This window comes from Schistocerca piceifrons, chromosome 3 (genome assembly GCF_021461385.2).
Source record: "Schistocerca piceifrons isolate TAMUIC-IGC-003096 chromosome 3, iqSchPice1.1, whole genome shotgun sequence".
Taxonomy (NCBI): Eukaryota; Metazoa; Arthropoda; class Insecta; order Orthoptera; family Acrididae; genus Schistocerca; species Schistocerca piceifrons.
In genome coordinates this window covers 600,767,751-600,793,384 of record NC_060140.1, presented here as the reverse complement: position 1 = coordinate 600,793,384, position 25,634 = coordinate 600,767,751, and the positions used below count along the sequence as shown (strand labels likewise).

The 25,634-nt window shown below is 39.1% G+C and overlaps 1 protein-coding gene across 1 annotated transcript in view; it reads right to left on the bottom strand.

The window, feature by feature from the left end:
- LOC124789699 (receptor-type guanylate cyclase gcy-19) overlaps window positions 1–25,634 on the bottom strand; it is a 442,435-nt gene that overhangs the window by 33,667 nt on the left and 383,134 nt on the right. The window contains exon 12 of the mRNA XM_047257147.1: window positions 13,657–13,748. Within this exon, the coding sequence (XP_047113103.1) occupies window positions 13,657–13,748 (92 nt within the window). The remainder of the gene's footprint in view (window positions 1–13,656; window positions 13,749–25,634) is intronic.

The following is a 25,634-nucleotide window of genomic DNA, read 5'->3' as shown; positions in this document are numbered from 1 at the left end:
GAGGCTTCTGATAACCATAGATGAACTTGGAACATTGTGGGTCCAGATGGTCATCCACACTGTCACGAAGGTGACCCTAAATAGCTGATGATAAGCATTGCTCTGCCGGTTGTGTGATAGGTATCATTAAGTGCTGCTCACTCTGATATGTGAACTTTCCTTTCATAAGTTTGCATCCCAGTACATTTGACTCTTAGTTCACAAATGGTTTTCAGATTAGATTCACAAATCTTGATGTTTTTTCAGCATGTGCTGTTCATTCAAATACCTGACGTTTGGTTTTTGACTCCCTTTTTAATCTATGATTAACCATGTGGTAGTCATAATATGAGGATCTCTGCTGCTGTGTATGGTATTATATGATCATACAAGCTTAGCGTCCAAACTACTGGAGCGGATTGCATTCACATTTTCTTTGCCTCTCCTGTGTTTCCCATGGTCCACGCATGTGAGAACTGAAGAAGTAATGTTAGCAATTCTCTAATGATCCATCATTTTATACTATGTTGCACACAGAAAAATGTTAGTTAAACTGATTTGGTGCTGTACATCCTGAAAATAACATTAAATGACTATTTGCCAAGTGGATTAAGGGTTTATTTTCTTTAATCATTTTATTTAATTTCATAATCAATTAGCAGTCATACAGGTGCTAATATTGCGCCAAAGGAACTGGTATAGGCATGCGTATTCAAATGCAGAGATATGTAAACAGGCAGAATACGACACTGCGAGAAACATCAAATCTCCGACATCGCAGCAGCTGGAAAAAGATCCTGCAAGAATGGGACCATCGATGACTGAAGATAATTGTTCAGCGTGATGGAAGTGCAACCCTTCTGCAAATTTCTGCAGATTTTAATGCTGGGCCATCATCAAGTGTCAGCATGTGAATCATTCAACAAAACATCGTTGGTATGGGCTTTCAGAGTGAAAGGCCCACTCGTGTAGCATTGATGATTGTGTGACACAAAGCTTAATGCCTGTCTGGACCATCAACACTGACATTGGACTGTTGATGACTGGAAACATGTTGTCTGGTTGGACGAGTCCCGTTTAAAATTGTACTGAGTGGATTGACGTGTAATATGAGGTTAATAGATACTCTTAACCCATATAATCTCGTAAATGTAGTAAACAGTGATACCAGGGTAACAAAGTCCACATCTAGCAGAATTGATTACGTTATACTATGTAAACATATTAAAGACAGTGTTAGGTGCTGGAATATGGATTTTCACTACTCTGACCACAAATGCCAGCTTGTAGAGTATGTAAACACAAGCATCCCAAAAATGACAAAAGTTACCGCAAATGAAAGAATCCTAAAAGAGGGTAACATCCTTGCCCTAAGAAATAAATTAGCTATAGAGGACTGGGATCTGGTTTACCAGACTGAAGGATCTGAAAACAAATGGGCCAAATTCTATGATACTATGCTAAGACACTTTAACAGATGCTGCCCTGTTAAAAAAATACAAAGAGTGTTCGCCCATAACCAAAGTGCAAAAACCAACAGACTGATACTTCCAGCAAATATGATAAAACTCAGGCAAAACATCCAGGACCTGGATGTGTTACACAAGTCAACAAACCTGCAGGTTGTTAAGGCCAAGCACAATGAAGCCGAGAAAATCTTTAAGAAAGAGCTTTCAAATCTAAGAAAACAGATACACAGCAGTGAAATAGCTCAGTCAGACAATATAGCCAAGACCTCATGGAGAAATGTAAATCAATTCCGCAAAGCCACACCGAAGCCAGAGACTGAAATTGTAAATATAAGACATGAAGGAAACACAATTAAAGATCCTAATAAAGTCTGCAATGTTTTCAATAAATACTTTATATCTGCAGCTGTTAGTCCAGTTAATAACACAACTGTGAGTAGTGAGGTAAAGCTCTGCCCCTTTGAAGAGCCACCTTTTGAATTCAAACAAGTAAGTGAAAAAGAAATGGGCAGGATAATAAATAACCTAAGGAATAAGTACTCATCTGGATGGGATGGTTTGAGTAGTATTGTGATTAAAAATTGTAATAAGGAATTAGTTAAAATAATCACCCACCTGGTAAACTGCAGTATTAGAGAACATACATTTCCAAATGTATTGAAATGGAGCACAGTTAAACCAGTGCATAAAAAAGGATCCAAGGAAGAGGTTTCAAATTTCAGGCCCATATCATTAATACCTGTCTTCAGCAAAGTATTTGAAGCTGTGCTGCTGACACAACTTAGTGACTATTTCTTGAAAAATAAGTTCCTAACAGACACACAACATGGATTCCGAAAGGATCATAGTACTATCACAGCAATTACGGAATTTCTTCACAAAACGTATGGTGCCCTTGATCAAGGAATGCAAACAGCTGGCATATTTCTAGACCTCACTAAAGCCTTTGACTCGGTAAACCATGAGTTACTTTTAAGTAAACTTGAGTCACACAATGTAAATGCTGCATCCATGCAATTGCTGGCTACATATTTATTTAACCGCAAGCAGTGTACAAAGCTGACTTACAAAATCAATAATCAGATCATTAATTTCCAGTCCAAATATGAGAGAGTCACGCAAGGTGTACCCCAGGGCTCAATTTTGGGCCCTTTCCTTTTCCTAGTGTACATAAATGATATAGAGCAACCTTTCAACTCCCAATTGGTAACCTATGCAGACGATACCTCACTGTTATTTCTTGGTAAACAAAATGATGAGTTAACGTTGGTAGCAACTGAGGGCCTACGTCAAATAACTACCTATTTCCAAGATCAAGGTTTGAAAGTTAATATCAGTAAATCTCAGTTATTGCCATTTAAAGTTACAAACTCACACCAAACCTCTATCAGTAACATAGGTGGAATGGAAGTAGTGGACACAGAAGGCTGCAGATTTCTAGGTATTTACCTAGGTGAAAATCTAAGATGGGTAAACCATATCAAATTTTTATGCAATAAAATCAGCAGTTCATTACATCTAATCAGCCAGTTATCAAAAGTAGTCCCACATCAGACATTAAAAACAATTTATTATGGAACCATTTTTGCACAGATTAATTACGGGATAGAGATATGGGGTTGTGCTGCCGACATACATATGAACAGAATATTAACCCTACAGGAAAGAGCAATCAGAATTATCCATGGATTAGGGTACAGAGATTCATGCAGGGAAATCTTTGTTCATCATAAATACCTCACAGTCCACTCACTGTATCTTTACAAATTAATTATATATTTGTGACACATCAAAACAAAGCAACAAAGTGCCCTGATATGCATGCCTATAATACAAGAAATAAAGACTGCTACTACAGACAAAGAACAAAATTAAAAACAACAGACCATAGTCCATGCATTAGTGGTCAAATATGGTACAACAGATTACCGAGCTCTATAAGGTGCCACAAAGGGAACTTATTCAAAGTGAAACTGAAATATTTCTTGATTGACAAGTGTTTATATTCTTTAAGTGAATATTAATATTAAACTAAAATAAATTATTGTATATATAAAAATATATATATATAAAAACAAAGATGATGTGACTTACCGAACGAAAGCACTGGCAGGTCGATAGACACACAAACATACACACACAATTCTAGCGTTCGCAACAAACGGTTGCTTCGTCAGGAAAGAGGGAAGGAGAGGGAAAGACGAAAGGAAGTGGGTTTTAAGGGAGAGGGTAAGGAGTCATTCCAATCCCGGGAGCTGAAAGACTTACCTTAGGGGGAAAAAAGGACGGGTATACACTCGCACACACACACATATCCATCCACACATATACAGACACAAGCAGACGTATTTGAAGACCAATGTGCGGATGGATATGTGTGTGTGCGCGAGTGTATACCCGTCCTTTTTTCCCCCTAGGGTAAGTCTTTCAGCTCCTGATATTGGAATGACTCCTTACCCTCTCCCTTAAAACCCACTTCCTTTCGTCTTTCCCTCTCCTTCCCTCTTTCCTGACGAAGCAACCGTTTGTTGCGAAAGCTAGAATTTTGTGTGTATGTTTGTGTTTGTTTGTGTGTCTATCGACCTGCCAGCGCTTTCGTTCGGTAAGTCACATCATCTTTGTTTTTAGATACATTTTTCCCACGTGGAATGTTTCCCTCTATTTTATATATATATTTAAAAACAAAGATGATGTAACTTACCATACGAAAGTGCTGGCAGGTCGATAGAAACACAAACAGACACATACATACACACAAAATTCAAGCTTTTGCAACAAACTGTTGCCTCATCAGGAAAGAGGGAAGGAGAGGGAAAGACGAAAGGAAGTGGGTTTTAAGGCAGAGGGTAAGGAGTCATTCCAATCCCAGGAGTGGAAAGACTTACCTTAGGGGGAAAAAAGGACGGGTATACACTCGCACACACACACATATCCATCCACACATATACAGACACAAGCAGACATATTTCCTGGGTTTGTGTGCAATGAGAGGAGGTTGAGGTTTGCTGGAAAGGTTGTGAAGGGTGGGTGAGTTGCCTTTCCGGAGGTGGGAAACCAGGAGATTGGATAGTTTTTTGAGGTGGAGGGTGGCATGCTGTTCCAATTTACGGTTGGCCTGTAGGAGGATGCTCTGAACAGCCGGTGTGGATGTGGGAGAGGAAAGATTAAGGACTTTTATTAAGCATAGGAGTTGACGGGTGTGTTAATTGGCTGAGTTGATGTGTAGGTGAAGGATTAGGTGGGTGAGGGCAATGGATTGTTCAGTTTGGAACTGGTATAGGGACTGATGGAAAGAAGGGTTGCAGCCAGAGATGGGAACTTCAAGTGTGAGGCCTTTGGGGGTAATGCCAAATGTCAGACAAGCCTGAGAAAATAGAATATGGGAGCGTAATCTGGCTAGGGCGAAGGCATGTTTGCAGAGGGAATGTAAATAAAACTTAATGGGGTCGTTGTGGGGGTGTTGTGAGGGTGACATGTTATTAGAAGGTGGAAAGTGTAACATGAGGAAATGAAAATAAAAATGTATGGGGAGGGATAAAGGTGGACTGGAAAGTAACTGGAGATCTGGCGTGAAAAAAGGCGAAAAGGTGTTGGCTACAGCTGGGCTATGTTGGACTTGGGTTGGTAGACAACGATGTGCACAAAGGTTAGGTGGTTGTGTTGCCGCCAAAACACGTTAGAGGACGGAGAAATTCGGGGATATTTCGAAAAAACTGCGTGTAATATATTAAAAGGAGTGGTTTTGTGGTGGCAGATTATGAAAATGAGGCTAACAATTGTCTGACGAAGAAATAATGACGTTAAAACCTGTGGGAAGCGGCTAAAAATTATCAGTGATGTGGGAAAAACGGAAATGGAAATAAAGCGAAAGTTATTAGAACTAGTCGAAATGGTTGTTTAAAAGGTGAAAGGAACTGTTTGTGAACTAGAAATGGTGGATTTTATAGCGGCGGTAGTGTTGAAAGCGGCAAAAAAAATTTTTTGGTTATGGTTTGGAAGTGGGTTACGTATTATTATTATTGAGTATATATAGGCGGGATAAAATTGTATAGCAGATTACGGTAAAAAGGAGAAGGTGAATACAAAGTGAAACTACTGGCAAAAACAGGAAGAGAAAATAAGACGACAGAAAAGATTTCGAAATGCAACAGTGACAATAACAAACGTAATTGTTGGGTTCACATTAATGATATCAATATAATAGAGGGAAGCATTCCACGCGGGAAAAATATATTTAAAAACAAAGATGATGTGACTTACCATACGAATGCGCTGGCAGGTCGATAGAAACACAAACAGACACATACATACACACAAAATTCAAGCTTTCGCAACAAACTGTTGCCTCATGAGGAAAGAGGGAAGGAGAGGGAAGGACGAAAGGAAGTGGGTTTTAAGGGAGAGGGTAAGGAGTTATTCCAATCCCGGGAGTGGAAAGACTTACCTTAGGGGGGAAAAAGGACAGGTATACACTCGCACACACACACATATCCATCCACACATATACAGACACAAGCAGACGTCTTTCCCTCTCCTTCCCTCTTTCCTGATGAGGCAACAGTTTGTTGCGAAAGCTTGAATTTTGTGTGTATGTATGTGTCTGTTTGTGTTTCTATCGACCTGCCAGCGCTTTCGTATGGTAAGTCACATCATCTTTGTTTTTAAATATATTTTCCCCGCGTGGAATGTTTCCCTCTATTATATATATATATATATATATATATATATATATATATATATATATATATATATATATATATACAGTTGTGTAAAATCTGAATATTTGGAATAGGTACAATGTAACACCCAATATTGTGCCTTATTAGGTACAGTGGTACATTTGTATCATGTATATGTAATCACATATGTATATATGACTGTACTAAACTTGTAAAAAAATGCTATGACGTTTGCAAAAGACACCAGTTGGTGTCTCCATGCAAAAAAACATACAATAAATAAATTGACATGCAAAGGTATGGAGACAACCTCATTTCAATTTGATAGTAATTACATTACACAACTTGTCACTTGACCTGAACAAAAAGGACAACTGGATCGCTGATGAAAGTTGTAGAGCTAAGAAAGTGTTAAAATACCAACAAGTAAGCTATAACCCAGGTAATTCATTGTTGTGTAGATAGTCAACCCATCAGAAAAATTGCTGAGTCATTACTTTTGTCCATGATGAATCATTCACAATTATTTGAATGTCTTGCAACACATATTAAGCCAAAATAATTGGTATTGAATTCTCCATTGCTTGTAAGATACGAGTTATGAAGTCAGAGTAGTCTGCATTGCAGTCCATGCATGAGTAGCTTGTCAAAAGACTTGTGCTGTTCATGATGGTATTCCTGTGTGAAGGAAAGAGATCAACTGAATCCTTCATGTACTTCGGGTGATACTGTACAGCAGTCCTGAAGCACAGGTTTGTGCTAATGAAAGACCAAAAGACCTGCACTATTGCAAACTTTGAAAAGAAAAAAAAAAATGGAAGACTACAGTAGTGTTGTGAATTTTAAAATTTTCCTGGCGAATTGACTGTTCAAACAAATTTCGGGCTTGCAGCCGGTCGTCGTTCAATACTTCGCACGATATGTCAACTGGGCACCTGCCAGTCATCTTCAGGTGAGCCGTCGCAGACTGGCGAAAACGTCCTCCGTTCCGCAATATATAGCGTACTGTAACTATTCTGCGCATGCGTCGAAAACTTGATAGTTGAACCACACTGCCCGCCGGCAGCACCCTCGCTGGTGGAATAGCGGAACTCAGTCGCCCTCTGCGTTGCTGTTTGCCACGGCTGTCGACGCACTCTGTCGTCTTCGATTTGAGCAAATCGTGGAGATGATGGGATTCCATGCACTGTCCAGCTGGTAGCCGCTGTCACGGTTTAACAGATTTTCCGCCAGTCGTATTTCTATGGATTCTTTAATAATGGAGTCCCAGAAAGGTGTTGCTGTGGACAAAATCATTGTTTTCTCATACTCCATTGAATGTCCGGTAGAAATACAATGTTCAGCAATAGCGGACTTGCTTGGCTGCAAAAGGCGGGTGTAACGTTGATGTTCAGTGCAGCGTTCTTTCACGGTGCGTGTGGTTTGACTTAACTCGCCCGTCTAAAGCCACTATTCAGCAAAAATGGGTATTCCATCTGACAGATTAACGGGGCACTAACAGTTAAAACTAAGAAGCAGGAAGTGAATAAAGAGGAGATCATGGCGGAACAATCTTTAGCATTTCTTCCTTTCGTTGGCAGCACTTCGTTTAAAATAGCAAGAATCCTCCGAAAATTTCAGGTAAAAGTGGTTTTCCGCCTACCATCGAAGATTGCGGACCATGTAGGATCAGTTAAGGACAATCTGTTACTACAAAAGACCGGAATTTACAAAATACCGTGCCAATGTGGTATGGCTTACATAGGTCAAACCACATGCACCGTGAAAGAACGCTGCACTGAAAATCAACGTTACACCCACCTTTTGCAGCCAAGCAAGTCCGCTATTGCTGAACATTGTATTTCTACTGGACATTCAATGGAGTATGAGAAAACAATTATTTTGTCCACAGCAACACCTTTCTGGGACTCCGTTATTAAAGAATCCGTAGAAATATGACTGGCGGAAAATCTGTTAAACCGTGACAGCGGCTACCAGCTGGACAGTGCATAGAACCCCATAATCTCCACGATTTGCTCAAATCGAAGACGACAGAGTGCGTCGACAGCTGTGGCAAACAGCAACGCAGAGGGCGACTGAGTTCCGCTATTCCACCAGCGAGGGCGCTGCCGGCGGGCAGTGTGGTTCAACTATCAAGTTTTCGACGCATGCGCAGAATAGTTACAGTACGCTATATATTGCGGAACGGAGGACGTTTTAGCCAGTCTGCGACGGCTCACCTGAAGATGACTGGCAGGTGCCCAGTTGAAATATCGTGCGAAGTATTGAACGGCGACCGGCTGCAAGCCTGAAATTTGTTTGTACAGTAGTATTGTTGTTAGGGAAATAAAAAGTGACGAGCATCTTGTATTCATCAGTGCAAGGTAGCAGCCCCACCAAGGCAATTGGAAGTGGTGGTCCAATCACCCGCCCTTCTTAAATAACCTGATAACTGAAACCGGGACGAGAATACAAAACCAGACGGATAAACTGGTAATGACCTAGGGCACATAAAGGAAAATGAAAACTGGCTTTTGGAATATACGAACCTTGAGGGAGAGTAGCAAGCTGAAACAAGTGACAAGGGAAATGAATAACTACAAGCTTGATATCCTGGGATTGAGTAAAGTGAGGTGGTCAGAGTTTGGTGAAATGCAGACATTGGATGGAATTATATTTTTATATTCAAGATGTGAAGAGGAAGAGGGACAACGGGCTGGAGTTGGGCTATTGTTGACCAAGGCAGCGAAGAAGAGCCTTCTAGAATGGAGACCCGTGTCCAGTAGGATCATGATTGCCAGATTTAAGATGAAGGTCCGAAACATGATGCTCATCCAATGCTATGCCCCCACAGAGACATCAGAGATTGAGAAGAAGGAGGGGTTCTATTACCTGTTACGAGAGACTGTAAGGAAAGTGAGCAAGAAAGATATCCTCATTGTTGTGGGAGATATAACTGCCAATGTGGGAGATAACAATGAGGGTTTGGAACAGGTAATGTACATAATGTACATAAACCAAATGGCAGTTATAAGAGTTGAGGGGCATGAAAGGGAAGCAGTGGTTGGGAAGGGAGTGAGACAGGGTTGTAGCCTCTCCCCGATGTTATTCAATCTGTATATTGAGCAAGCAGTAAAGGAAACAAAAGAAAAATTCAGAGTAGGTATTAAAATCCATGGAGAAGAAATAAAAACCTTGAGATTCGCCGATGACATTGTAATTCTGTCAGAGGCAGCAAAGGACTTGGAAGAGCAGTTGAACGGAATGGAGAGCGTCTTGAAAGGGGGATATAAGATGAAAATCAACAAAAGCAAAAGGAGGATAATGGAATGTAGTCAAATTAAGTCGGGAGATGCTGAGGGTATTAGATTAGGAAATGAAACACTTACAGTAGTAAAGGAGTTTTGCTATTTGGGGAGCAAAATAACTGATGATGGTCGAAGTAGAGAGGATATAAAATGTAGACTGGCAATGGCAAGGAAAGCATTTCTGAAGAAGAGAAATTTGTTAACATCAAGTATTGATTTAAGTGTCAGGAAGTCATTTCTGAAAGTATTTGTATGGAGTGTAGCCATGTATGGAAGTGAAACATGGACGGTAAATAGTTTGGACAAGAAGAGAATAGAAGCTTTCGAAATGTGGTGCTACAGAAGAATGCTGAAGATTAGATGGGTAGATCACATAACTAATGAGGAGGTATTGAATAGGATTGGGGAGAAGAGAACTTTGTGGCACAACTTGACTAGAAGAAGGGATCGATTGGTAGGACATGTTCTGAGGCATCAAGGGACACCAATTTAGCACTGGAGGGCAGCGTGGAGGGAAAAAAATCATAGAGGGAAACCAAGAGATGAATACACCAAGCAGATTCTTTAAGGATGTAGGTTGCAGTAGGTACTGGGAGATGAAGAAGCTTGCACAGGATAGAGTAGGATGGAGAGCTGCATCAAACCAGGCTCAGGACTGAAGACCACACAACAACAACAATGGGGGCACATGGCTTGGGTGATATGAATGATAATGAGGAAAGATTTAGTTACTTCTGTGCAAGCTATGACCTTGTAACAGGATGGACTTTGTTTTCTCATTGGAGATGTCATAAGATAACATGGGTATCCCCAGATCATATTAGAGAAAATCAAATTGATCACATCATGGTAATCAGGAAGTTCAGGAGGAGCCTGGAAGATGTGTGGAATGGAAGAGGAGCAGTTGCAAGTAGCAACCACCATCTTGTTTACTGAATGTTTACTGAATGAAGACTATGTCTTCCAGAAAGAAATTCAAGCCAAGGAATAGCAGATTAGAAGGGAAGAGTAAATCAGGACCAGGCAACAAAAAGTACAGGCACAAGCTGATTAAAGAGCAGCGGATAAGGAAGGGAAAAGGAGTGTGAGAAGAGACCACAGAAGGTGGATAGATGAACAGGCTGACAGAGCAGAACAGGCAGTGACCAGTAAGGAATAAGAAAGGGGAGATACTAACTACACATGAAGAACAATCACATAGGTCGATGGAACACTTTAACGAACTTCCAAATAGAGACGTTGGTGGTGAGATAGAAGAACAAGAACAAACGAAATACAATGATCCTAGTCCCAGCATTGGTGTAAATGCACCCACAATAGCAGAAATTCGGATAGCACTGCAGCAGATCAAGAATCGGAAGACACCAGGACCAGACAATATAGCATCTGAGATGCTCTAAACAGACTTGGACACCACTGTTGAGTTATCATACGTCCTCTTAGAGAAGATATGGAGAGAGGAGAAACTGCCAACAGACTGGTAACGAGGTATTAACGTGAAAATACCCCAAAAAAAGGAGATGTTACTAAGTGCAACAATTGGTGGGGCATTACCCTATTGTCAGTAGCGAGTAAGGTACTTTCGAGGATCATTTTAAACCACTTTAAGGATTCTGTGGAAGTGCAACTGAGGAGAGAGCAGGTTGGTTTTAGAAAACATCGAAGCTGTGTGGACCTTATCAATACTCTTAGAATTATTCTGGAACAAAGTGCGCAGTGGCAACACACCCTCTACCTTACCTTCGTTGACTCGGACAAGCCTTTCAACTCTGTCAGTCAAATAGTCATGTGGGATACTCTTGCAAAATATGGCATTCCAATGAAGATTATTAACATCATCAAGGAAATGTATAGAAGACTATGAATGCCAAGTACTACATAATGGAGAACTAACAGAGCCTTTCCAAGTTAATGCAGGAGAACGATAAGGGTGTATTCTTTTGCCATCACTACTTATGTTGGTGTTGGACCATGTGATGAAGAGAGTGATAGGGGGACAGAAGAGAGGTGTGCAATGGGGGATGCGGGATAGGCTCGAAGATCTAGATTTCGCAGATGACAACTGCTTAATGGCACAACAATATCGAGACATCGAAGGGAAACTGGACATATTACAGAGAGAGGCGGAAGTTGCAGGCCTCAAGATAAATGTTCGCAAAACCAAAGAAATGTGGATAAATTCGACCATCACGAATAGGCTGGCCATTAATGGCATTAATGGAGAGGATGTAGAGCAGGTCCAATATTCCCTCTTTCTTGGAAGTATAGTCACGACTACAGGAGGCACTGAGGAGGACATTCGTAGTCGCATCTGCAAAGCAAATGGTGCGTTTGTACAAGGGTACCCTGTATGGAGAAACAGGAACATCTTAAAGAAGACCAAACTCCAGCTTTTCAATAGCAATGTGACGGCTGTTCTGTTGTATGGTTGTGAAACTTGGAGGGTGACTAACCACATTGAAAACCAGCTCCAGGTTTTTATCAACCACTGTCTCCAGCGTATTTTAAATGTGATATGGCCAGATATAATGAAAAATGAAGATCTTTGGAGGGAGACAAATCAGCAACCAGTTAATACACAAACCAAGGAAAGAAATGGAACTGGATTGGGCATACATTGAGGAAACCAGATGGAGCTGTTGAAAGGGTGGCATTGGATTGGAACCCTTAAGGAGTTAGGAAATGTGGTCGTCCCAAACAGACGGGAAAAGGACGATCAAGGGAGAAGCTGCAGAGGATGGGAAAACCTAGAGTGAAGAGACCTGCTAGAAATCGTACCAGGTGGAAGGATTTCGTTACAGCCCTATGTTCCAGAGGGAATGACAGGAACGAAGTAAGTAGGAATGCCTCCACACCCAGAATTCCATTGGATTGAGGTCTGGTGAAAGGAAACACCATACTACTGAATCTACTTGATCAATCAATCATCCATGAAATGTTGCATTGAGGGAGTATCACAAAATCCATAGAAAATGTAGTGGCACTAGTTGTGCATGAAACACAGTCGCTATCTTTGTACAAGGGTAACCTTCTCCATCAGTGCTGGTAATTCACCTTTCAGAAATCAGTGGTATATAGCACCTGTGAGTATGTTTGGTAAAGTTCATGGCCCTACAAGTGTCACTTGTCAGTGCCCATAAATTGATACTGAAGTGATCCTGATGCCTCACTTACATGATTCTTCGAGCATTTTATTCTGCCCACATATGAATATTGTGATAATTTATATGCTATCTCTTGTGAATCCTGCCTCATCTGCAAATAAAATGCAGGCTGCAAAATGTGGATCTGCAATGGCCTGTATCTCAACATGTATTGGTTTCTGGACATATAACTAAGGAACATTCCATATAGTTTTGACCAATACTACCAAACTACAGAATATGTGATGTTTTTTGTAAACATGTTGTATATACTGAAACACCACCAGATCAATTGAAATTATACTGGCTGTCCCTCATATGGGTCATCGAGCACATTTTCTCTGATGTTTTGGCAGATATTTCCAATTTTGTTTTTATAACATGTAGCTGGAGTCAGACAAACAAATCCTGCTCATCAGTTCTCCTATATTACACCCAGTGTCGACAGAAACTGTTGGTTTGTTTTGCATTGCAAAGAAAATTTTTAGATTGTAATTTTATGAGCACTTTTGATAGAGCATTCCAAAAGTAGTCTAGTGCATTATTTGTTTTATCAATATGTATTTACAGGAAGAGTAAAATATGAAGAATAAGCAGTACACCAGCAGCAACTGAGTAGCACTTGTGCATGGCAGTAGCAATGAGCATGGACCAGAGCAGTGCTGTCACTGCTGGAGTACTGGTTATTCTTTGTGGTTTACTATCCTTGTTAACACACATCAATAAAGTGAATATCGCACTAGGCTAATCAGGGATCGCTCTGTTGGATGGAGATGCAAAATTCCACTTTAAAAATTGTTTTGTTTGTAATGAGAACAAAACTGATGCTTTCCGTCAATGCTGTGTGTTGCATGAAAGATGTGATCAGCCATATTGATTTGGGCTGAATCCAGCTACATGTTGCAAAAGCGAAATTGCAAATATCTGCTGAAACACCAGAGAAAGTGCACCTGAGGACTCTTTGGACACCCTGTACACACTGTTGAGTCACATGTATCATGTTACAGTAAACTTATGATAGAACAAATATGAATGTGGAAACTACAAGTAGCCTGATCTAGTATCTAAAGATAAAAAAATGTTTTTAGTAACTCTTTACCTTGACATCGACAAGTCCTCTGTGCTCTGTGCGGAAACCTCCAACAGCATCCAGGGCCTGCTTCATTTCAAGACTGATGTGGATTCTCATTGCTGTCAACAGAATAAATACTCCTTCATACAAAACACAGTTTCCTGACGAAAAGCTCATTACATTTGGAAGTCGTGGAAAAGTAAGATTTATGTTCAGAATCTATATTAACTTTCATAAAACTAAATTTATCGTAGGTAAATGTCATTCTGACTCATAAATTCCAGTCCAAACAATAGCATAAATGCAGCAGATTTGAAAAATCGTTGCATATAAATGTGATTTGCTGTGATTTATTTCACAGTAAGAATAAATATTAAAGTTAGGCATTAAGTTTTTTGAAAAATCAGAAAAAAGGTATGATTAGTGATATTTTTATTAGATCTATCAATTACATGCGAAACATGCTATCATCAGAAATTATTTTGTGTCATCAGTGTGCTTGGAGATTTCAAATAGGTGTTAATTGGCCACTAAATATTTTAAGTGTTGCATAATCCTGATCTGTTTATCTGCTTAGTGTTAATATATCAGGGGCATTATTACTCAGTTATCCTGAGATGTGACCAATACATTGTTATGCAGGCTACAGCAAGTTTAAGTTCAATTTTTATGTAAAAGTAAACAAATTAGAATTCTATGCAAAGCCACTCTAAAAACTGGTTTTTGGTGTGCTAAGCCTTTTTCAGCCAACAGTTCTATAACATAAAGAAAGATGCCAATGTGCAAGTAAACCAAAAATTGAAAAATAATAATATTTCTGAAGGCACTGTGTGTTTCATCACAGTTGTAAGCAAGAGGTGTCATGTCACATGTAGATGGTATCCCAGGAGGAGAGGTCAATATTCAAAGAAGTAACAGGAAGTGAAGAGAAAAACTTCACGCAGACATAATTTGCCTAATTCCAAACGGTTTCTGAGGAAGAACACATTCAATTTACGTTGTTATGTATTTTGTGTATTATTCAATACATTGTCAGGTTTACACTGGTATTCTTTGACAACAGTAAGATCTCTCTCAGCACAGAAGTCATAAAAAGCACAATATCTGCTTATTCTTCATTAGTGAAGATGTGTGGCATTTCAGTCAGTGTGTGTACAAACTCAATTAAACGATGCTTCTCTTTAATGAACTCAATCCTTCCGGCTATTTCACCACACCATGGACAGTGGCATTTTCAGGACTCCCTGAGTAAAGAGGTAAGCAATAAGACATGTTGAGCTAGAATAATAAGTTGGGTGGATTAGACAAATGTGTACATGCCTCTATCCCAAAAATAAATGTACATTAAATGTTCTGTTTTGGAAACTATTTGGAATGGGGCATATGCCTATATGAAGGTTTTTGCTTCAGAGCAACATTCCTATTATATCCCAGAACAGTGATCATTTCTCCTGGGATACGCTGTATGTTATGCGCCACACTATGTAACAACTAACATCCACTTACAGACTGTTTGATATTTTACTTGCAATGGTGTGACACAAAAGTTAAAAGGAGTTATTGAATTACAGTACATTGGAACTTGACGGACTCATTCCATGAATGAGAAGTTACGTAGATCATAGATTTAATCTGGCCAAGCCTCAGCACAGCCAAACTTATGCTAAATTCTAGCGACCTGGGAAGGTGTAGCAAGATCACACGTGGACTGTAGATGGTGGGAACTGTTAAACACATGAACCATGTTCGACAATAAGGGTGGTGTAAAGAAAAATCCGCCTGGAATCAGGAGCTCAGAAGAGCAAAATGGCTTCCTTCTTGAACATGATTAATTTGGCAGAATACAATGAGCAATATCAACAGAGGGACGTGGTAAAAATACATTACGGGTATGATACACAGCAAGCAAGTAAATCAACTTAGAGAAAGAACAGAAATAAAAAATTTTGATGATCACTTATGAATACAACAATTATAGTAAAAGGTATTCGCAATGGATAACTGGTGATAAAAGCTATCAGTTCAGTTACAATTACAATACTATAGGCCAATATATCTTGAAGTATTATAATTATGTAAATAGTTAGTTTGTAATCAACCAGTAGAAGAAACATAACAACACTCAACAGCATGTAAGATTAGAAGAACTATGGGATCATTATATGTTCTCATTTATATAGAAACAGTGATAAATAATAAGATAAAGGCTAATTATGTGAATTATGGGTGAATTGCGAGAGATAATACCAGTCTGAATTCTCCAGTAGTTAGTGGAAACAATTTCCTATAACAATGACACTACACGTACATAGACATCAAATGATTTACGCATGTTTCTTTTATAAGATAAATTTGCACAATTATGAATACCATTAAATCCAGTCTGTGTTGTGTAGCAATTTCTTGTCTTGATAGCACATATACAATGCTGCTTACATCTCCGCTGAAAGATATTTTATTTAAATCATTTTTGTTGTGCTGTTATATGAATATTGACACAGATTTGTGACCCCAGAAGCCGCGGATATGGTACAGTGTATGAATAGAAAGCTAAGATTTGGTGGTGGTTGGTTGGTTGTTTGTTTTGGGGACGGAGACCAGACAGCGTGGTCATCGGTCTCATCGGATTAGGGAAGGATGGGGAAGGAAGTCGGCCGTGCCCTTTCAGAGGAACCATCCCGGCATTTGCCTGGAGTGATTTAGGGAAATCACGGAAAACCTAAATCAGGATGGCCGGACGCGGGATTGAACCGCCGTCCTCCCGAATGCGAGTCCAGTGTCTAACCACTGCGCCACCTCGCTCGGTGTAAGATTTGGTAGTGGCAAGTCAATGTTATACAGTGGTTTGAGTGGTGGCTCAACCGTATTCGATAGTGCTGTTGGTGCTCTTTAAAGTTCTGAGGTACTTACAGACCTTTTTGCGGTAGTCTTGCATGCAGCCTGGTAAAAATCACATCTTACGCTGAATACTGATTATCTCCTATGAACCATAAATATATTTTGGTGGCTAAAATGAGATTCTGTATTTTTTAAATTTCTGTAAATTAATGTACAATTCAGTTTAACTGAATTGTGTATGAACTTCAGCATTCAGCACAACCAATCATTAGTGGTTAATCATGTACCAGCTTCTAAGTCTCTGTTGCCTAGTCTCAAAAGATCGCTCTGCCTTCGAGTGAAGTGTAATAAACTCTAGTTGACACATCAATTAGTGTCGCCTAAATCAGTCCACATATGTGCTGAAATTTGCAGGCTTTTCAACCAGTCGCTGTTAATTTTAAGAACAGATAGTGCATGGGTACTCCTAGTGTCTAGACAACAGAGGATAATTTATCCATGTATTCACACGTTCCGCCAGACTGTGGTGAAGTGGCAGTGAGCAATACTCTTTCAATTACAATGAATCTGCTCATGTCCAGCATGCAAAGTCACAGCATGTGACAAAAAGTAAACTGCAGAGCAAACATGTTTAAAAGATAGTGGTCATCAGTGCTTTGGACATATGAAAAGATTATTATCATTACATTACAGGATCTTGATGACTGTCACAGTGTAATGCCACAAAGACGTGATCTGGGTCCTGTTTTGCTGAATAGAATCTGCAACGGCTCCATGACCAATCTAGTGTTCTTGCAACTTTTTAAGCAGCAAGAGGAGTATCATCAGCAATAATTGGCACTGTTAGAAAAACAACAACAACAGTGAAAGATTCTGCTGATGCAGTAGCAAGGCATGAGAGCCACCCGGCACCAATTTCTCTGCCTTTCCTATGCCAAATTAATGACAGAAGAGTAGAACACATATCCACACTGGAGGCAAAGTTTAAAGCTTTCCAGGTACACAACAGTACCCTATGAAACACTGTTTCTCTCTTGGGCTGCTACAAATGGTTCACCTCTCATTTGTTTCTGGTGAAGTACTCTCTTCTGTTAAGAAAATGAATGAATTTTATAGTGTTCTGTTATTAATAGGGAATATCACGTAACTGCCAGACTAGCATCTTTTCCGTGCCATAATCAATGTAGAGAGTAGTAACATCCGTGGAATTCTGATTTGTAAAGTCTCAGGAATGCAAATATTCTTGTGGGTAATCCTAAGTTGGAGGCATAGTTGTTTGCTCACTCGGACAAGTTCTACAGCCATAGAGCATTTCCACATGAATATCAGGGCAGCCTGCACACTGGGCAGTGTTATACAAAGAAGGTCATATCATGGGGGTTGATATAACTTAGTGAACTGACCATTGGACTCCATGTGCTCTGAGGTTGTATCTCACCGATAGCCCACTGGTGCAGAAGCTTTTTATTTTATTGAAAATTTGTTGGCAATAAATCAAATGTGGACACTGGAGTAAAGTGTTCAACATACTGGGAACACCAGAAGATCCTGAAGGAGATTCCAACAGGTGGGTTGAAATGTCTATGAAGAAATTCAAGAGAAAAATGATGTGGCATAACATGCTAGTAGATTTTTACCTCCAATGAAAATGGCCTTGAAAGCCTCCAGACTTAATAGACGTATGTACTTCCGGAAGCCTGGCTCCTGTGCAGCTTTTGTATACACACTGACAGCCTGTTACTTAGAGAAACTTGCAAAGGCGTGGCCATGAGAAAAATTGAATAACTAACGAAGGTATAACATTCCGCGAGTCAGAGCATTTAATGTCAGAAGTTTGGACGTATTAGGAAAGCTAAAAAATCTAAAATGGGAAATACATAGATTCAGTCTAGATATAGTGTGGATCTTTGATGTAAAGTAGAAAGCAGCTAAGGATTTCTGGCCATACGAATATATGGTAACATCAAACACCAGCAGAAAATGGTATGTCTGGGATAGAATTCATTGTGAATAGGAAGCTAGGGCAGAGAATGTGCTGTTGTGAACAGTTTAGTGGTATTGTTTTTCTCATCAGATTCAACAGCAGACCAATGCCAACAACAGTAGTTGAGGTATATATACCAATGTCACAAGCAAAAAATGAAGAGATGGAGAAAGTATATGAGGGTATTAAACTGGGAACTTGGTGTGCAAATGGAGATGAAACTCTAATAGTCATGGAATGAGGAACTCAGTATGCAAATGGAGATGAAAATGTGATACTCATAGGGGATTGGAATGTGGTGATAGAGGAAGGAGTAGAAGAGGGGTAATGGCACAATATAGGCTTTGCAGTAGCAATGAGACAAGGGGAAGAGTAACTAAGTTCTGTTACAAATTTTGGATGATAATAGCGAATACTGTAAGAGCAGAAGGTGTACTTGGAAAAGATCGGGACACACAGGAAGATTCCAGATGGATTACATTATGGTCAGACAGAGATTTTGAAATCAGGTATTGGATTGTAAGGTGTAATCAGCAGCACTTAGAGACTTAAAATCATAATATGATTATGATTAAGAGTGGACTGAAGTTTGAGATAATCAACCAGAAGAATTGATGTGGAAGGAAGTGGAATACTGAAGACTCAGTAATGATGAGACGAATTTGATGTTCGCTGAAGATGTGGATACTGCAATAAGGAATTGCAGAGTAGGCATTCAGCGGAAGAGGACTGGCCATCTCTAAAATGGTAATCACTGGTGTTGGGCAAACATAAATAGGTACAAGGAAGGCAACTGTGAAGAAGCCTTGGTAAGAGAAGAAGTACCTCAATTGTTTGACAAAACAAGGAAGTACAAATATTCTCGGGGAAAGACAGGAATACAGCAATATACATCACTTGGGAATGAAGCAACTATGAAGTGCAGGGAAGCAAAGGTGAAATGACTGCAGGAAAAATGTTAAGAAATGGAAAAAGGAATGATCATCAGAAGGACTAACTTAGGACACAGAAAAGTCGAAACAGCCTGAGATCAAATAAAGCAGAAGGGCTAGACAGCATTCCATCAGAATTACTAAAATCGTTGGGGGAAGGGAGAGCCGAACAACTGGCCAAGTTGATGTCTAAAATATATCAGACTGGTGACAGACCATCAGTCAGACTTTTGGGAAAATATCATCCACACAATTTGTAAGTAGCAAGGCCAATAAGTGTGAAAAGTATCACACAATCTGCTTAACAGATCATTCATTCAAGCTCCTGAAAAGAATAATTTATGGAAGGATGGAAAAGAAAATTGGGGATGTGTTAGATGATAAAGCACTGGAGAGGCGGGTCTGACGTTGCGTTTTATAATGATAGCAAGACTGCATTCGACATTGTAAAGTGGAGTATGGTGTTCAGAATTCCGAGAAAATAGGAGTAAGCTATAGGGAAAGACAGTTAATACCAAGTATGCACTAGAACCATGGAGGAAAAATAAAATTGGACAACCAAGAGTGAAGTGCTCAGATTAAAAAACGTGTAAGACAGGGCTGCAATTTTTCATGCCTACTGTTCAACCTACATATCGATGAAGCAGTGACAGAAATAAAAGGAAGGTTGTAGGGTGGGATTACAATTCAGGGTGAGAAGATGTCAGTGATGAGGTTCACTGATGACATGGCCATTCTCAGTAAAAGTACAGAAGAATTCAGGATCTATCAAATGGAATGAACGGTTTAATGAATACACAATATGGATTGAGAGTAAATCAGAAAAAGACTAAAATGATGAAAAGGACCGGAAATGATGGTAGTGAGAAACTGAACATCAAAACTGGTGGTCACAAAGTAGTCGAAGTTAATGAATTCTTTACCTTGGAGCAAAGGAATCCGTGATGGACAAGGTGGAAATGACACAGACTAGCACAAGCCAAGAGGGCATTTCTGGCCAAGGGAAGTCTACTGGTCTTAATTTGAGAAAGAAATTTCTGACACTGTACTTCTGGAGCACAGCATTGTGCTGTAGTAAAACAAGGATTGTGGGAAATCCGGAACACAAGAGAACTGAAGCATTTGAAATGTGGTGCTAAGAAGAATGTTGAACATTGGGTACATTGATAAGGTAAGAAATGAGGTGGTTCTTCACAGAATCGGTGAAGAAAGGAACATGTGGAAAAAGCTGACAAGAAAAAGAGAGAAGACATCGGAAAATAACCTCCATGGTACTAGATGGAGCTGTAGATGGCAAAAAAATTAGTTAAAGACAGATTGGAATATATAAATACCTGAGGATGTAGGCAACTGCTACCATGAGATGAAGAGATCAGTGCAGGTAGAGTGCTGAGGAAACATCAGGGTAGAATGGTCCCTCATCCTCCAGTAAAAATCGTAGCACATCGGGAATCGATGAAAGATTGAATGATGAGGACAGACCAGAATGTTATCTCACTCCCTTCTCAATTACTGCTTCCTTTTTCATGATCAACTCAGTCTGTTTGCTGTACAATTTATTGGTAATCATTCGGTCCCTTATTTCGTCCTTGCTGCCATCTGAACTTGTATTTTGCAGTTAACATTAATTACTGCAGTTAACACTGGCATAAGTTTACACTGTCATAAGCTGCCTCTAAATCTGAAAATACTGTAAACATCAATTTGTCTGTCTTTAGTTCTACATAACTCCAGAAGCAAAACTGATTTTCAGTGTGATCGTCTTCTACCAGTATTTTCATACCTTTATCAATAAGTGAAGTCAGTATTTTGCAACTTATTAAACTGATTGTTCAGTTATATTCACATCTGTTATCATCTACATTCTTTGAAGTCCGAGGGTATTCCACCTGTGTTACATGTCTTGCAGATAAAGTGGGATAATTTTTTCATGGTTTGCTCTCCAAAGGATCAGACTGATTCTGAAGGAATATTGTCTACACCTGATACCTCTTTTTGACATACATCTTTCAGTGTTCTATCAAATCTTTATGCAGTATCACAATTTCTGTCTTAATTCCATCTGTTTCCCTTCCCTTTCTGTAATATTATCTCCCGAGTTAATTTCTTCTGTACAGTCATTCTGTATATTCCACCTCTTAACCTTCCATTCTTTGCTTAGAACTAAATTGACATAGGAGCTCTGATATTCATACATATGATTCTTTTTCCTGCAAAAGCTCTTTAGTTTTCCTTTAGGTGTAATATATCTTTTTTTCCATGGTCATTCATCCTTCTACAAGTTTTCATTTCTCCTCCAGCCATTCCTGCTTTGCAATTTTTCCATTTCTGTCAGTCTCATTCTCCAGATGTGTGTAATCCCTTTTGCCTGCATCATTTCATGCTGTTTTTTTTTCTCCTTTCATTGCTTAAGTTCAATATTTCGTTTGTTATCAAGGAATTCTACTGGATCTGAGCTTATTGTTAATTTGTCCTTTGCTGCATCAATATTTCATCTCTAAATACTACCCATTCCCCTTCTATTGTATTCCTTTCCCTTGCTTCAGTCAATTGTTGCATAATACTCTCTTTGCAAGTTTCTACAACCTCTGGTTGTTTCATTCATCCAGGTAACAAAACATTTGATTCATCTGAAATATACATGTTTCTTGTAACAACACGATAAAATGTGGAAGGCCATTGTTCAAAGTTAATTTCACAGAAATGATTAATAGCACTATTATATCTCTGACTGCCATACACCTTTTGGCTCACAGCGATGAACAGAATCTATTGTTTCAACAAATTTAGTGTACACATTGATAAAAACGTCATTACAGGTAAACTTTCGAGTCCCAAAAATTAAATAAACATGTTTGTCAAAACATGGAAGTATCACTCTTCACACAAGTTTATAAACAGACTGTAACAATTTCACTCACTACAAAATTTATTTACAGACTGATTGTGTTTATGTAAATGTATTTTTTCTTTAATTTATTGGTCTCTAGGATTAACCTAGACAGTGGGCCATGGCGTCTCTTATTCTAGTATACATGCAAGGTGCCTCTGGAGGCACATAATATGTAATATTACATAATGACTTAACATAATAATCCATAAAACAGTTATTATATACAAGTTATATAATTTGAGTGTTTGTTTTGACGTGTTCATCATTTGATTTAGGCAGTTAAAATTTTATGTCCTTTTTGGCTCTCATTTAAAAAGGTGTTTTATTGACATATGCTCTGAGTTGACCACTGTCGTTTAGAAGTTATAGTCACTGGCTGAAGACAATCAGTTAGCTGGTTCCATTTCCACCTTTTGTAATTATTTATTACTCAACAATGTTAATTCTAGAAGGATTCAGAACTTCATTTTTTTGTGGAATGTGAGAATTTATACCGGAATGTATAAATTATAGCACTGTCTGCTGAGGGAAGCAATTCAGTTCTGTATGTACTTTTGTGTGTGCTTAATAAACGTGCTTTCAGTGTGAAGTGTTGGATCTTATTGACTACACTGGTATCATAGCTGATCATTCTTAATTCTGTCTGGTATATTTTGGTGAAGTTGCCATATATTTCTAAAGCTAAGTTTACACTGAGGTATTTGTCGTGGAGATTTGTGCCCGGCACGTGTAGCTGATGGGGTGTGGCACAAGTTGCAAGTTTCTGTGACATGTGCCTGCAGCATCGTCGCCAGAATTCCGAGAAATACTCTATTCTGGCACATGTGCCTGTATCCACTCGCTGATCGAAAACATGTCACAAATCCCAGACACATTTTCAACTACGTATATGCAGTTCACAGGCAGACTCATTGCATTGCATCTTGGTTACAAGTAATCAGTTGTGTGTACAAGGAGGTTAGGTTTTTGTAGTATTCTGTATCAGTCCTTAAATATCAATCTACAAAGAAAGAGTAGACAAAATATAATACTCTGAAAGTTACTGAAGAATTTCGCGAAAGGTGTTTGCTGTGGGATCCCACATCCCCTGATGCAGTTCACGAGCTTGCATGTTTATTCAAAGTTTCCGATAAGGAGATGGACAGTAAATTACACAACCTGAGGTTACAATTCCTCAGGGAATTCAATAAATGTGTTTCTTTGAAGACATCAGTTTCTGGAAGAGAGGAGATTTACTCATCAAAATGATATGCCTTCGAATCATTGCTCTTCCTAAATGATATAAACAAACCAAGAACGAGTTTATCCGCATTTGAAGTAAGTTATAGCGTATTTATTTTACATTATTTTTATTAAAAATATTTATTTACATAACAATCAGGAATGTAATCATGTTGTTTACACTTGTGCATGGAAAAAGAAAGCATTTTCTATGAATTTGATGATCATCACTAAATTAAGAAAGCAAATACTGCATTCCACTTATCCTTCGTCGGTGACAAAATATGCAGCAAACTCATCCCTCACTTGCTTCGCATCTTCGGCAACAGTTTTGGTAGCAATGTGAGTGGTGGGTGGTCTCTCCATCTCCCAGGTTCTATGGTCCCTAGTTCTATATTTTCATAATCGAAACTGCCTGGTGGTGAATAAACTATGTGATCTTCTCAATTTCTTCTTAAGAAATTGTGGTGAAATGCACCACAAAGTTACTATACTTGCTTTCTGGGGATCGAGGTGAATCGGTTTTCGTAGAACACGAAAGACTCGTAATAATATGTGAAAGGCATTTTCTACAAGTCAACAGGCTCTACTGAGCCTGTAATTATATATTCTTTCTTTGCTGCCTTTGTTATGACTTCCTGGGAGGGGCTTCATGACATGTTGTTGCAATGCAAAGGCATCGTCAGCAACAATTACGTAGGGTGTAGACAGAGATTTTGATCCTAGTACATGCAGTGCAGATGCACTTAAAGATATTTAACAGAGATTATGATTGATCAGAGAAGAGGGGAAAGCTGAAAGATGGAAGAAGTATATAAAGGGTGTACACAGTGGAGCTGAAGGCAATATTATAGAAATGGAAGAGGATGTAGATGAAGAGGAGCTGGGAGACATGATAGTGCAGGAAGAACTTGACAATGCACTGAAAGGCCTAAGTTGAAACAGTGGCCCAGGAGTAGATGACATTCTGTTAGACCTACTGGTAGCCTTGGTGAGCCATTCACGACAAAATTCAACCATCTGGTGTGCAAGATATATGAGACAGGAAAAAAACCCTCAGACTTCAAGAATAATGTAGTAATTCCAATTCCAGGCGTGAATAATATCGAACTATGAGTTTAATAAGTTGTGGTTACAATATACTAACATGTATTCCTTAGAGAAGAATGGAAAAAACTGCTAGAAGGCGACCATAGGGAAGACCAATTTGGAATTTGGAGAAATGTGGATACATGGAAGACGATACTGACCCTATGACTTACCTTAGAAGATAGGTTAAGGAAAGGGAAACCTACATTTATATCATTTTTGGACTCAGAGAAAGCTTTTGACAATGTTGACTGGCATACTCTCTTTCAAATTCTGAAGATAGCAGGGGTAAAATATATGTACAGAAACCAGTCAGTAGTTATAAGAGTAGAAGGGTATGAAAAGGAAGAAGTGATTGGGAAGGGAGTGAGACAGGATTGTAGCCTATCCCTGATATTATTCAATCTGTTTATGAAACAAGCTGTAAAGGAAACCAAAGAAAAACTTGGAGAAGGAATTAACATTCAGGGAGAAGAAATAAAAACTTTGGGGTTTGCTGATGATATTGTAATTCTGTCAGAGATTGCAAAGAACTCAGAAGAGCAGCGGAATGGAATGGACAGTGTCTTGAAAGATGAGCATAATGAGAACATCAACAAAAGCAAAACAAGGTCCAAATAAATCAGCTGATACTTAGCGAATTAGATTGGGAAATGAGACACTTTAAGTGGAAAAGGAATTTGGCTCTTTGGACAGCAAAATAACTGATGATGGCCAAAATAGAGAGGATATAAAATGTGGAACAGCATTGGCAAGAAAAGCATTTCTGAAGAAAACAAATTAGTTAATGTTGAATATAGACCTAAGTGTTGGGAAGTTTTCCATAGAAGTATTTATATGGAGTGTAGGCATGCATGGAAATGACACATGGATGATAAACAATTTAGACAAGAAGGGAATAGAAGCTTCTGAACTGTGGTGCTACAGAAGAATGCTGAAGATTAATTGGGCAGATCACATAAATAATGGCGAGGTACTGAAGAAAGCAGGGAAGAAAAGAAGTTTGTGGCACAACCTTACTAGAAGAAGGGATTGGTTGACACGACAC